This window comes from Abrus precatorius, unplaced genomic scaffold (genome assembly GCF_003935025.1).
Source record: "Abrus precatorius isolate BTA unplaced genomic scaffold, Abrus_2018 Scaffold2, whole genome shotgun sequence".
NCBI lineage: Eukaryota > Viridiplantae > Streptophyta > Magnoliopsida > Fabales > Fabaceae > Abrus > Abrus precatorius.
This window is the reverse complement of record NW_020874362.1, coordinates 24,315,317-24,330,481: the sequence shown is the minus strand read 5'-3', so window position 1 is coordinate 24,330,481 and position 15,165 is coordinate 24,315,317. Positions and strand designations below refer to the sequence as shown.

General features: G+C 31.1%; 1 protein-coding gene across 1 annotated transcript; it reads right to left on the bottom strand.

Annotated features, from left to right (window-relative positions):
• Nucleotides 1-7,146: 7,146 nt before the first annotated feature.
• Nucleotides 7,147-15,162, bottom strand: LOC113858098 (TMV resistance protein N-like). The gene is made up of 4 exons (XM_027490555.1): nucleotides 14,566-15,162; nucleotides 13,159-14,260; nucleotides 12,768-13,052; nucleotides 7,147-8,813 (listed from the first exon to the last, which is right to left on the bottom strand). The coding sequence occupies exons 1-4, from the start codon at nucleotides 15,063-15,065 to the stop codon at nucleotides 8,070-8,072; spliced, it is 2,631 nt and encodes an 876-aa protein (XP_027346356.1). The 5' UTR covers nucleotides 15,066-15,162; the 3' UTR covers nucleotides 7,147-8,069.
• Between the last annotated feature and the right edge of the window lie 3 nt (nucleotides 15,163-15,165).

Sequence of the window (15,165 nt, the reverse complement as noted above, 5' to 3'; positions counted from 1 at the left end):
GGAATGTAATCTCTCATTTTCTATTTTAATTGATAAATAATAAGAAGAGTTTAATTTTGTTACACGGTTATTTTAAAATTTCATTAACATTCAATTTAATTTTAAACTATTTAATAGCTGTAAATAAAAAATTCTAATCTTTTACTTTCTTTTTTAATTTCTTTCCCTTTTTTTTAATACTCCTAATCATACACAATTTATTGAACAAATTTTTTTAAAAAATATTATGTAATATTGTACAAAATTTGAGACCAGGAACCCTAAATTAGTTGGCCAAAGGTGTTTTGTCACTGACAATTGGAGATTGTCAGAGCCAAGCAAACCACCAAGTATCGCCACACAACAAAAATGACACTGATATTGGGTAAGAGAAACTCAAACATCCACATACAAGAAAAGTTCCCAAATTTGGGCGTAGTTTGGGAATCAGAATCACCAGATTCAGAAAGCACAAACTGATCGAGAGAACTTATTATTTCTCATCTTATAAAACATTCCCTTCAATTATGATATTTCTCATCTTATAAAACATTTAAAATGTCACCACAACCTCCAAGACCTATTTTTCTTTTTAAAATGAAAAATGGAATGACTACTATAATCATATATGCAACTACAAGTTTCATATATATCTTAAAAAACGTAGTAAGAATTACTTGCACCTCCATTAAATAGGGATTATTTAATTATTTTATAATTTGGGATTACGATCATTTTAATTCTAAATTTAATACCTGAATAGTTGTGTAACTTTTTATGTTGATATTGTTAGAGAGCAATATGCAACATGGAAGGACGAATGTTGTCAATTATTTCCTCTTGTGGGAAGTGGTAGATTTATCACAGCACCTGTAATTACTGAAGATGGGACACCAATTCAAGATCCATTGGTTTTATTAGAAAATAATCCAGAAAATGGGGGGATTGTACCTCAAGATACTACCAATGGTAACACTGTCGCAAATAACTTTTCTGTCGCAAATAACTTAGAAAAGGTGACAGACAAGGAAAAAAATAATCATATGCACCTAAAACAAATACAAAAATTCAGTTAGAATTTTGGATTGACGTTCAAACACACAAGACGTGCATATTTTTAATGCTTTACAAAGTTGCTTTTTCCGATTAAATGTGCTTTTACCAAAATTTAACGTCAATTTACCCATTTAATCTTTCAAGGATTTTTGTCCTGAAAACCAGGTGATCCACATATTTCAAACATGCTTAGGTTGTTAGCATCTGATTTAGTTATCCATTTTTAAATTATAGATTACATGTTCTTGACTTCACAACTCGCATCTTGCCTTGTGTGACTATATTAAGATAGAATGCATTTTTTTTTTCAAGTTGTTTATGTTCTCCTTCTAGTGTTGGGAAATAACAACTAACAGAATGCAGCGAAAATATCTCTTAGTAAAGTGGCTTACAGGGTGAGCTAGTTGAACATGTGACTCATCCCATGATTTTGACAAGATGCAGCTGGTTATCAAACAATTTTATTATAAGATGATCCAAGTCTTTGTGGTTTGAGAGTTGATGCCGTGGGTTGAATGAATGTATCAAAATCTAATGTAGAAAGAAGCACTTTGTAATTTCTTGGCAGCTGCCGAATATTTCGACTTTTCTACCACTTAGTTCCATGTTGCTTCCTTGTGCAGGGAAGTTGTGTTCACATACTCCTTCTGTGATTCATTATACCTTTGGGAGGTGTGTTTTCTTTATGTTCATTTACTTTGCCATATTTCATTAGCAAAGAAACAGTCACTTTCGGCTAATAAAAAATGTGTCCTCCATATGAATATAATTTCTAATTTTTATTTTACTATAAATTGTGTTATTAATTCTTTCACATTCACCTTATTTTTCATCACAAAATTGTGGTTGCATATAAATTTTAAAATATCAAGGTTAATTCGTGAATAACTATTAAAAACTTACTTTATTCTTTCTTAAAACGATATTACAATAATATATATAGTTAATTAGTTACGTTATTTTATTATAAATAGAATAACATAATTTGAGTAAAAATATAAATGTTAAACTTATTTCATTATTTACTTTATTTATTCTACTAAAACATTTCATAAATTAATATCAAAGCTAATTAAAAAAATTTCTTTTCATAAGTTATGTTTTTATTAATTTGCATAAATGTTGACATTTAAAAAAAACTATGAAAAAACATATGTATTTATCATATTAAGATTATAAAAGTATAATAAATATTTTTCTATTAGTTACTAGCCTTAAATCCTGAAATTAACATTTCTTTAATTTTAATTCTCTATCTTAATGTTATGGTTTACTATTTTTTTTTCTCTTTTTATCAAATTAAATGATTGTTTTAAAATAAAACATTATCAAACCCCTTTAGAATACTGATTAAGAATAAAAATTATAAAAATATTACAGAGGTATGGAGTGTTATCAAATAGCGTCTTTTCATTAGTAACATGAACCTACTTTTAATATCAACATGCTGTCTTTTGATGCTGATTTTTATTATACCTATAATACCGTGAATGAGATTTGTGATTGAAAACCAGGCCCAACCAAATTGGGCATGGAGGAGAGTGAGCACAAAGGGACTAATAAGCACATTCATGTTGAAATTAACAAAATTTAATAGAGTCACATAAAAGCATCCATCACTACCAACACCTCCAAAGCTTAATTGCGGATAACATAGAATTTAAAATTGTATCTCTTTTCAAGTATTGCGGATAAGAGAAATTTTAAAAAATACTGTAATTTGGTTGAGAAAGAAAAAAAATGTCACTCTTGAATACTTATTATTATTATTATTTAAATTAGTATGTCAATTTTTTTGTCACTGATGATATATATATATATATATATATATATATATATATATATATATATATATATATATATTTTTTTTTTTTTATTTTTTTATTTTTTTTTTGAGATATTAAGAAAAAACATTTAAATCAAAGTGAAAAGAGACACAATTGAGCGATACACAATTTCAACAAATAAATATGAAAAAAGATGCAAATACCACGGCGGAGAAGAGTTGACCACTGAGCCAAGCGCCACCACCAAAACTAACAGATTGTTCGACGATGGCAACTTGTACAACAGGGTTTTTGCTGAGTTCATAAGCACATGAGAGTCCAGCAAAACGAGCACCTATGATGACAACGGTCGGCGGCATAGGTAACCATCTCAGTCATGTACCTGCAAGTCATGAGTTTTATCTTCTAATTTGTGTCTTTTCTTTTATAGAACGTGTAAATAACAAATTGATCCAAAATTTTTATATATTTTATTAATTTTTTTCAGCTCCAAGTTTTAATTGAAATTTTATCTTCAACAGCCTTAATTGAACATCTGTTAAGAATGTATATAGATATTTGATAATTATTTTTCCTTTAACATGAATCTAATCATTCTATTAATGTGTAATTTTTTCTCTCAGTAGTGTGAAGTATATGCAATAATAAGTTATCACTGAATACTTTTATTTTTATAAATATAAAATAAAACATTATCAAATTTCTCTATAATACTGATTAAAAATAAAAATTATAAAAATATTACAGAGGCGTAGATCAAATAGCCTCTTTACATTAGTAACATAAACCTACTTTTAATATCAATATGCTATCTTTTGATGCTGATTTTTATTATACCTATATTACCGTCTATGAGTTTTGTGCTTGAAAATAAGGCCCAACCGAATTGGGCATGGCGGATAGTGAGACACAAAAGGATTTATAATCACATTCATGTTGAAATCAATAAAACTTAATACACACAGTCACATCAAAGCATCCATCCCTACCAACACCTTCAAAATTATCATATATTAGTAAAATAAAATTTTAATTATAAAACATGGTTAACAGTAGTTAAGAAACTGAATTTAATTTTTCATTATATTATTAATTTAATTTGATTAATAAAAAATTAAGTATAATATCATAAATTATTTAATATATTTCACTTAAAGAATTCGTTCAAGGTTATTATTGGCGGTATTATTGATGTAAAATTTTAATTTTAATTTTAATTAAAAATTAATAGTAAAAATACTTATAATACTATACTTAAATTTATCAATAATTAAAATATTAAGAAGTATTTTTATAATTTTATTATTTTAATAAAGTTAATAAAAAATAAAAAATAATTTATTTACTGTCTTAAATATGAAATATATTGATAATTATTTATTTAATAGTTAAAAATACTACAAATACTAAAAAACAAGATGATTTAAAGTATTCATGTTCTAACTTATATACATGGAATTTATTTCTTTTATAGTGACAATTACTTTGGTCAAAGGGGTAGAAATAAAATTTTGTGTGATTTTAAAAACGTTATATTTCCTGTCTCTCAAATAAATATAAATAAAAATTAATTAAATTGTATTTATTTAAAAATTTGGTTAATTTTATTTCATATTTTTATTTGAAAAAAATATTTTTATGTTATACTATATTTTGCATAGTAAAACAAATCACTTAAGAAAGATATAATTCTTTTATTAACATTAAACGATATTAATTAATAGTTTCAGTTTATATACTAAATATCAATATCAAAAGTGAAAAATAATTTTTTGAAATTTAAATTATATTAAATAAATTTTTTATTTTAAAAGTTATATATAATTGTTGATGTCATATTTTAAGAATAAAAAAATTATTAAAATAAAATTTAAATAAATTATAAAAGTAATGAAATTTCATCTATATTTTATATTATTATAGTTTACTTTATATTTCTTTATATTCAATGCATAAACAGTGTATTATTTCATTGAGTCATCTGTGTTAATTGAATTACAGAGCATATAATAGTCCAAATTTAAATTTGTGTCCTAAAATGAATGGATGATTGTGCATTATCAAGTGTCATTCATGCAACATCTTCCAAAGTCAGAACTCAGAAGTAGGGTTCATGTGAGTGGGGCTTTGTTCTACTTATTTAAGGGGGCAACATCTTCCACAGGCTTTTGGTGGATCACAAAAAGGTTCATTTTCTTTTGTCACCATTTGCGTATCAAAATCAAACCGAAGGTCCCGATTAGGTTGGAATATCCTTTATTTGCATGCAATCGACAACTAGAGTTTGTGATGTCATGAAAACGATTGCTGATTTATAAGATCAATACCTTGCACCTGCATTTGTATTTTTTAGTGAAGCTTTTATCTAGTAATTAGAAAATAACTTAAATATGTTTTTTTCATAGTAATAATTTTTTTCATGAATTAATTTATATTTAAATTTTAGTTCTTAAAATTATTAAAATTAATAAATTCTGCATTTCAAGTATTTTTGTCTTGAAAACCAGGTGATCCACACATTTCAAACATGCTTAAGTTGTTAGGATCTGATTTAGTTATCTTTTTTCAAATTATAGATTACATGTTCTTGGCTTCACAACTCGCATTTTGCCTTGTGTGACTATATTAAGATAGAGTACATTTTTTTTTCCAAGTTGTTTATGTTCTCCTCCTACTGTTGGGAAATAACATCTAACAAAACATGTAGCGAAAATATCTGTTAGTAGAGTGGCTTACAGGGTGAGCTAGTTGCACGTGTGATTCATACCATGATTTTGACAAGATGCAGCTGGTTATCAAACTTCATTTTATTATTCTCAAATCCAATGAAGTATGAAGATTAGTAACCTGCATAACACAATTTCAATACAAACCACTCAAATGCTTGTTCCTAGTAAAATACATGATAACCCTGAGGCAATCATCAACCCAATTATCTAGACTCCACATCACTCCATGTGTTAAGTAGAAGCAGCAGCCTATCCAACTCTACTATTGAATGAGGGAACTCTTCCTATGACTGTCTGATAATTAGTTATAAACATGACGGTAGAAGATATACAAATTACTATTTACTTACTGAAATCAAATTCCAGGTCACAATGTTCACCGTAAATGAAGAACCCAAGTTGCTAAATTAGCAGAACTGAAACTCCGCCAAAGGAAAAGGTAAAGATATTTTATTTATTTCAAGGTATATCTCTGTCATGTCATATCCTATACTCACCGTGTCGACGTCGCATTATATCTGTATCTCAAGTCCTGTCTGCACTTTCTAGGCAAAAACAGAATAGAAATTGGATTATCTTAAAAAGGATTAGAAATTGTATCATCAGAGGGTAACCATTACAACCAAAAGAAAAGAATGATGTGCTTACCAACATATCAACTGCTTGCAATGCTCCAAGTTTATATCTCAACTCCTTCAGGCTCGGCAGTGTACCAAATTTGTGTCCCCTTAAGTTTAGCCATTCTAATCAATGTAAATTTCCAACAGTATCAGGGATTTGAAGTAAACTGCAGAAACTTGAGTTGACGCATAGTGGAAATCTACAATCTTTGTCAAGAATATTGACAAGTACAAGGTCTTATATTAATATACTATACGCTGCGGCTAGAAATATGAATCTTAATTGAGATTCCAAATATCAAACAAGGAATTGTATGCATCTGAGGGTGTATCAATTAAATTAAACCGCCTCCTCCCTACCATTTACTCGTACAACTCTTAATTGAGTTACTCTATCCATACAATAAATCTGTATAACAAGTTACACGATATTGCTATTTTTCTTATCTTGTTTTTCTTTACGTCATTCATCATATTTTATATTTATCTCGCTCTCTTCTGATCTCTTTATTATTTGTAAAAAAAGTATAAAAAGGATGTATGAATACAATTTCTCTTGTTAAGTTCAGACATAGTCATACGTTGTCATTTGCAACTAATGCTTCACATTTAGGTAAATACAAAATTATATTTGTATTAATTGATATGTGGATTTTACATAATTAAATAATAAAAAATGTCTGATATAATATTTCTGGCAATAACATTGAAGTTTTCTTCAGCTTCGGAAAATTCCTTTTCAGCAATTTCACTGTTATTACTGGAACTAACAAAGTGTCAGGCTCCACTAAGCTTTGATTAGGTTAGAATTATGATTTACAAAGTCATGAGAAAAGAAATTGATATTATATTAAATATTAAGTATTATATATAATTTATAATGAATAACAATGAATGTGACAGCAGAATAATCTTTTTAAAATAAGGATCAATCAATTAGAATAAATATTAGGATTAATAAAAATGGAGTCAACTAATTAATAACACTCATTAAATATAATGATTTTGAAATTTAAATAAAGTAAAAGTTAAACTTTTTGAAAAAAACTAAATAAATTTAAGAAACCAAAAAATGTGCAAAGGTAAATTGGAAAATAAAATGGCAGGTGAGAAAGAGTGTGAAGGATGAAGCAGCTGATTTAGAAAAGTAAAAAGAAAGAGAATGAGGATTTCCTCTAGCCTTTTTCAAAGTGGAATTCACTCTGCCATGATTGGAACCTTTGAAGAGAGGATTGGACTGACTGCTACTTATTTTCTTCAATTGCCAAATGCTTGCGTTTCTGAGGGAACAAATTTCCGCTGTGCATCGTTGTGACGTTTGAAAGTTTTACATCCTCCTCGTACACCCAACGATACCCATATTCCTTCACCTCAGCCTCAAATTCTTGGCCGTTTCGTATTTTAAATTTAAATTTGAATTCAGCAGTATCAGGATTGGGCCCCATATAACATTTCGCAGTTAATTGTTGTAGATTGAAATAGAATAGCCAGATGTTGTCTGATGTGTTCATATCTTCTTCATTGAAAAGATGCACCGGAATATCAACACGCACGTTGTACGGTGGTTCTATTCTTGTAGAAAAATAATCCCGAACTGTTATCCTTTCGTCTTGAAACCTGAATATAACACAACACGCAATGCCAATGCAATTATTGTCACGCTGAATAAGCGGAGGTGTGTCTATGATCATTAAATTGCCCATGCCCTCATGCTGATTGTTGAACCACCTTGGTATTTCGCTTCCTTGAATAACACTTTCAACACAAGGACTATGCGGAGGGCGAAGGCGAAAACGAAGACGTGGGTATTGATGGTGAGCCTAGTACCACAAGCACAGCTGTAACTTCTCCTACACAAACCAAAAGAGATAGAGATGGGTGAAGAAAGGAGGGAGTGTTCACACCTTAACGATTTCCATCATCCATGAAAAACACATCCTATTGCACCGTTCCCTGTCAACTAATTCTGGGCAGTCGAAAATGTTTATTCCTGCTCTTCCGTCGTCAGATAGAATTGGTGACTCTGACAGGCAAGTTATTGATGAGTCAGTTCTTGAAGGTAGCTGAGGCAAACATTTCAATTGCTTGCAATGCTCCAAGTTTATATAATACAGTTTGGAAAGCTCCTTCAGGCTCGGTAGTGTACCAAATTTGTTTCTACTTAAATTTAGCCATTCTAAGTAATGTAAATTTCCAACAGTATCAGGGATTTGAAGTAAACTGCAGCAACTTAGATCAAGTTGACGCATATGTGAGATATTATACAAAGCTTCTTGAAGTAGATTCCCAATGGAGGATGCTGATTGGGAATGAATAGGAGCTTCACCTATAAAAAGCTTCTTCAAATGCTCTCCATACCTTGGTTCGTCTAAAAACTTACACACTTTTGAACAACCAGAGAGACCCAGATATTCAAGAGAATTGAGGCCACATATGCTGCTGGGCACACTTACGAGATTTTCACAATCTGTCAAATTCAATATAGTGAGCTTTCTTAGAAGACCAATAGATGCATCGATCTGCCTGAGTTGTATACATCCGTTGAGATCTAGCCACTCAAGATTAGGGGCCTCTCCAAAATGTGGTAACTCCATAAGACTTTGGGAGTGGGAGAGGTCCAAACGTCTCAAATTGGGTAGAGGCTGCAGGGAAGGGCCAACAGTAGGAGACAAAATTAATAATAATACTTCACCTTCCTTTTGTTTCTTTCCGTTAAGATTTATGCGAAATACAAGATTGTAAACAATTAAAGAATTACGAGAAGGAAATTATATTCTCTAATAAAGAGAAAAGAAAAAGAAAACTATAAAAGAATAGACAAGACAATGAGAATTGTTTCTCTAAAAAATGAAATGATTTATAAATTATAGTGCAAATACCTATATAACCTACAAGGATAAATGTAAACTATAAGTTAAATTGTGGCTAAAAATTAAACTAAACAATAGTCACATAATACATTATTAAAATAGAATAAAGAAATTAGAGCTATACATCATGAGACTCAACAATCTCTACCTTAGTTTAAATTTGACTAGTTGTCAATAATCATGTCTTTAAAGACTATAGAGACCGACCAAATCCAAGTAATATTGAAACTTGACATTTAAAAGAGGCTTAGTAAGCATATCTGTCAGATTTTCAAATGTATGAATCTTTTTTACTACAACTTTACCAATAGCTACAATATCTCGAATAAAGTGATATTTTACATTAATGTGTTTGATCTTATTGTGATAACGATTGTTCTTGGTTAAATCAATAGCATTTTGGCTATCACAAAACACCACAAGAATATCTTGTGTTAAACCAAGTTCCTTGACCAAACCACAAAGCCAAAGATTCTCTTTCACACCCTTTATTGCTGCAATATATTCTGCTTCAATCGTAGATGATGCAGCAATAAACTGAAGTATAACTTTCCAACTTATAGTACCATTACAGAGAGTAAAGATATAACCCGAGAGAGATCTTTTCCGATCAAGACCACCACCACAGTCCGAGTCAACAAAACCTACAACATCATTGATTGTAGCCTTGCTTTTGTAAAATACCAAGCCAATATTAGAAGTAATCTTAAGATACCAAAAAATATATTTCACAGTATTCCAATGATCTTTGCCAGGATTATGCATATACAAACTAACCATGCTAACAGCATATGCTAAATTAGGTCTAGTACACATCATTGCATACATAAGGCTACCAATTGTACTAGCATAAGAAATGCTTGACATTTTCTCCTTCTCTTCTTCTATTTATGGGCAAAGGTCTGAAGATAAATTGAAATGTGCAGCAAGCCAGGTAAAAACAAGTTTACAGTTGCTCATATTGAACCTTTCAAGTACTCTTTTAATATATTTCTTTTGTGATTAGAATAATTTTCCTGCTTGACGATTCCTATAAATCTCCATGCCAAGAATTTTCTTAGATTATACAATCAACATAAAATAACAAGTAGATAAAAGATTCATTTAGAAATTTTCTTAAATAAACATAGTCATCAAATTGACTTCTAGAATAACCTTGCACAACCATAAAAGAATCAAATCTTTTATACCATTGTCAAAGACCTTGCTTAAGGCCATATAAAGATTTCTTCAACCGATAAACTAAGTGCTTCTTATCAGTAACAACAAATTCCTCGAGCTGCTCCATATAGATTTCATCTTCCAACTCTCCATATAGAAAAATTGTCTTAACATCAAGTTGCTCCAATTCCAAGTCAAATAAAGCAACAAAAGCAAGCAAAGTGCAAATAGAGATATAACGAACAACAAGTGAGAAAACCTCATTAAAGTCAATACCTTCTTTTTTACTAAAGCTTTACACAACTAGCCGTACTTTGCATCAAAGATCTTCAACCTTAGGAATGCCTTCTTTTCTCTTATAGACCCATTTACATTCCAATGGTCTCTTGCCTTTAGGAAGCTTTGTCAAAGCCTAAGTATCATTTGTATGAAGATTTTTAATTTCTTTATTCATAGCTACTAGTCACTTTAAAGAATCAGCACAAGAAATCGCTTCATTATATCTAGCTGGTTCAACACCATTATTTACCTCTTATGTGATAGATAATGCATAAGCAATTAAATTACTATCAACATTTTTAGCTAGTCTTTTAATTTGTCTTCTTAGTTTATCTCAAGCAATGCAATACTCTTCTTCTTACAGTTGCATGGGAGAAGTGGTAATTTCATCACGATCATCGTCTTGAGCATCAATGCTAGACTCATTAGTAGTAGATGAAATATCAGAATTAAGAACTTTGGATTTTCAATTCTAACTCCACCTTCTTATTAGTACCTTGCAAATTATTTGTACTAGTAGAAGCACAGGAGATTACTTTTTAGAGGATAATAACGCATCCTCATTAAAAGTCACATCTCTACTAAGGATTAATTTTCATGACTTAGGATTAAAACACCATAATCGTATCCTTTTGACTCAGATGTATAACCAAGAAATATGCACTTAATAGCTTTTGGAGCTAATTTATCATCATTGACATGTGCATATGCAGGACATCCAAAAATCATCAAATTTGAATAATCAACAGCATTACCTGACCAAATTTCTTTTGTGACTTTGAAATTTAGTGATATATGTGAGAATGTTTGACTAAATAACATGCAGTTGATACTGCCTTAGTCCAAAATTCACACAGATGCCATAACCTAGCATTTGAGAGCATACAACGAGCTCTTTCAAGTAGAGTCATGTTCATGACCATTTTGTTGGGGCTTTCCAAGAATAGTTTTATGCTTAGTAATACCGTGCTCTGCACAACAATCATTGAAGTTACTTTCACAAAACTCTAAGTCATTATCTGTCTTGAGTTTTTAAATTTTTCCTTTCTGGACTTCAACAAGAGTTTTCCACTTCTTAAAAGTGGAGAAAGCGTCATTTTTATGCCTTAGAAAATAAAGTCAAAATTTACGAGAAAAATCATCAATAATTGTCATCATATAACGTCCTTCATGAGAGGGAACTTTAGAAGGATCCCAAATATCAGAGTGAATATAGTCACTCAAGGATGCCTTTGGTGCAATGAGTTGCAGTATAAAAGCTAGTTCTTTTCTGCTTCCCAGAAATGCAAGGCTCACAAAACTCTAATTTACTGATGTCATGCTTGAAAAAACAACCTTGCTTACTTAGAAAGTGCATACCTTTTTCACTCATATGGCCAAGACGCATGTGTCATAATTTGGCGACATTTGAATCTGACAATGAAGAAGTTATAGCCAATGAACCTGTCACAACAGAACCTTGCAAGACATATAAACTACCAATGAATAGGAGTACCTACAGGCATACAGATAGTATACAAACGCTCTTTAAGACAAAGCTTGTTTGCAAGACTCTTTGTCATATGTAAAGATTTCAATTTGGTCCATAATGTTGTAGCAATAGTTTCCTTAGCTACTTTATAAAGAACCTCTTTGGACAAACAAAGTTGACTTGCCGAAAGCGCCTTCTCATCTAACTCGTTCCATTGCCCATCAGTCATGGAAGCCAGTTTCTTTGACTTCTCATCTAATGCTTTCTTTAATATGTTTTGAGTAAGAATGACTCTAATTTAGACTCGTCAAATAGCAAAACTAATTTTACTGTCAAACTTCTCAATATCAAACTTGGTAACAATTGATATAATAAATTTTTAATTGAATAAGTGTTTTTGATATCACTTGTTAAGGTTTATGAGCTATGCGGAAGCACAAAATCATAAACAATTAAAGAATTATGAGAAATAAATTATATTCTCTACTAAAGAGAAAAGAAAAAGAAAACCATAAAAATAGACGAGACAATGAGAATTGTTTCTCTGAATAATAAAATAATTTGTAAACTACATTACAAATGCTTATATAGCCTACAAGAATGAATGTAAATCATAAGCTAAATTGTGACTAAAAATTAAACTAAATAATAGCCACATAATACATTATTAAAATAAAATAAAGAAATTAGAGCTACACATCATGAGACTCAACACTTTCATTAATCAGAGAAACAGGAAATAACATACTATAGTTTTCCTTTTTTTCATTTTCTTAAAGAAACCAAAATAGAAAAAGAATAGTTATATACAATACCTTTGTGTCTTTCCACAATTGCTTAATGTTACTCCAACTCAGCATCAACTCAACAAGGTTGTCTGGCTGAAAATTTGCCGGCAAATAATCAAAAGGATATTCCGACCAATTCATATATCCTAATTCACTGGAAAGATAATCAAGGCTTCCGGAAAATTTCACATAACGAAATTGGAGAAACTTCAGGTGACGCATTTTTGATAGAGCATCGGCCGTGATTGTTGTTTCTTGAAAATCAAATTCATCATCACCATACACTTGTATGACTTCAAGATTTTCTGCAGCCTAGAACATTGCAAGGAAGAAAGAAAAACTTAGATCCTTTCAAGTATTTGCAGATTATACAAAAAAAGCAAACCAAGTGTACTTCTATGCTCAAAAACTATCTTACCTTATGGTCTAACATAAGTTTCCGCAAATCTTGGTAATCCCACAACCTACTCCACTTTCTTGGTTTCTTAGGTGATTTTTCTCGAACAATACACTTGCCTAAATCACTCAACAATGTCGGCATATATATTCGTTCCAACTCAATGGTTATAAGTGATTTTTGGACGAGAACACTTAGGTTAATTTCAGGATAAAATCCACGAAAATTAAGAATTTCCTCCACATCGTCCTTTTCATAACCGTCCGAGAAAAAACAAGCAATGTCAAGAAATATTTCCTTTTGTATTGGCTTCAGCCCATCAAAACTTATTCGTAACACCTTCATAACGTCTTCATCTGGACTTTCTCTTAGCATAGCTAATGCACGTCTCCACTGCGAGACATCTTGACCAAACAAAAATGACCCCAACACTTTAATTGCTAGGGGATGGCCATCAGCATATGATAATACATCATATTTCAACTCTTCATACTCACTCATAATATAATTATCTTTGAAAGCATGTTTGCAAAACAATTGAAAAGCATGGTCCCAATGCAAAGGCTTGACTCGGTAAACACGATTCACTTTATGCGCCCTCAAAATATGTTCATCACTAGAAATTATGATAATTCTAGTCCCTGCACATAGCTGATTAGGTTTCAAAGCCAATTGATATAGCTGATCAATGTTATCTACATTGTCAAGAATTATAAGTGCCCTTGTGTGGCACAGCCTTTTCTGTACTAAATCGGTTCCTGCAGAAACATTGTAGATCTCTAGACTCTGGTCATTTAGAACTTGATGAAGTAGCTGTTTTTGTAGACCTAATGTACTAAAGTCTCGAAAACTTTTGCTTACATCGTCAATATAACAATGAAAATCATACTGACGAAAGATTGTTTTGTATAAAGCACGAGCAAGAGTTGTCTTTCCTATTCCAGGCATCCCGCAAATTCCGACAACACCAACATCATTAACTGAGTCTAAACATAAAAGCTTTTCTATCTCTTCAACACGAGATTGCATTCCAACTAGATCCTGATTTGGAAGAATTGAAATACCCTGACTCAATTTTTTTAGTATGTCTTTAACAACATTTTCAATCATTGAATGTTGTGACCTGTAAATTTAAAGAAGACAAAGAATGCCAATATCACCGATGAAAACAAAAACAGAAAATGGGTATGGGACATGATATAAGTAATTCTTCCATTCACTTTATGAATAATAGTTGCATTAAACACACAGAAATTTGGACAAAATTTGCATGTTACCCTCCTCAACAGATTATAATTGTGTCAGCTCTAGTTTAGAAAGGGATAGTAAATTGGAGAAAATCAAAAGATTAGGAAATTAATAGTGAAATATATACACAAGATATAACTGATTGCATATGTACGTAATAAACTCAGATTAATTACGTACTCATTTGTAATGTGCCAACCAGAGAGATTGCCCACTCGTGCCAGAGCTCCTCTCCATCTTTGCACTTCATCCTTCTTCTCTTCATCTTCTGTGAATCTTTTTTCGTATTCACCAAAGGCTTCTTTGTATTTCCCACTCTGATTTCGCACCTCTGAAGGATTGACGCGATAAAAAATAGGCAGAACGTGCTTTCCGGAGACGTCAATGTAATCGGCAATCTTTTCAAGTTCTCGCAAGCACCATTTTGAGGAAGCATACTTCTTTGAGAAGACAACAACCAAAATCTGAGACCCATCAATCGCTTGCAGGAGATCAGGCAATATAAGTTTCCCTTTCTTAAGCTTCGTATCATCCCTGAAGAAATGAATGCCTTTTCTGCCGAGAGCACCAAAAAGATGGTCAGTGAAGTTGTTGCGAGTGTCACCTCTGAAGCTCACGAAAACTTCATAAGTCTGAGATGAAGAAGAAGCAGTGTATGGGATGATAGAGTTGGAAGCCATTGCAAAACAGGGACAGGCGTTTGTGTGTGTATCAAAGAAGGCGTGTGTACTGTGAAGAAATATAAGATGATCCAAGTCTTTGTGGTTTGAGATTTGATGC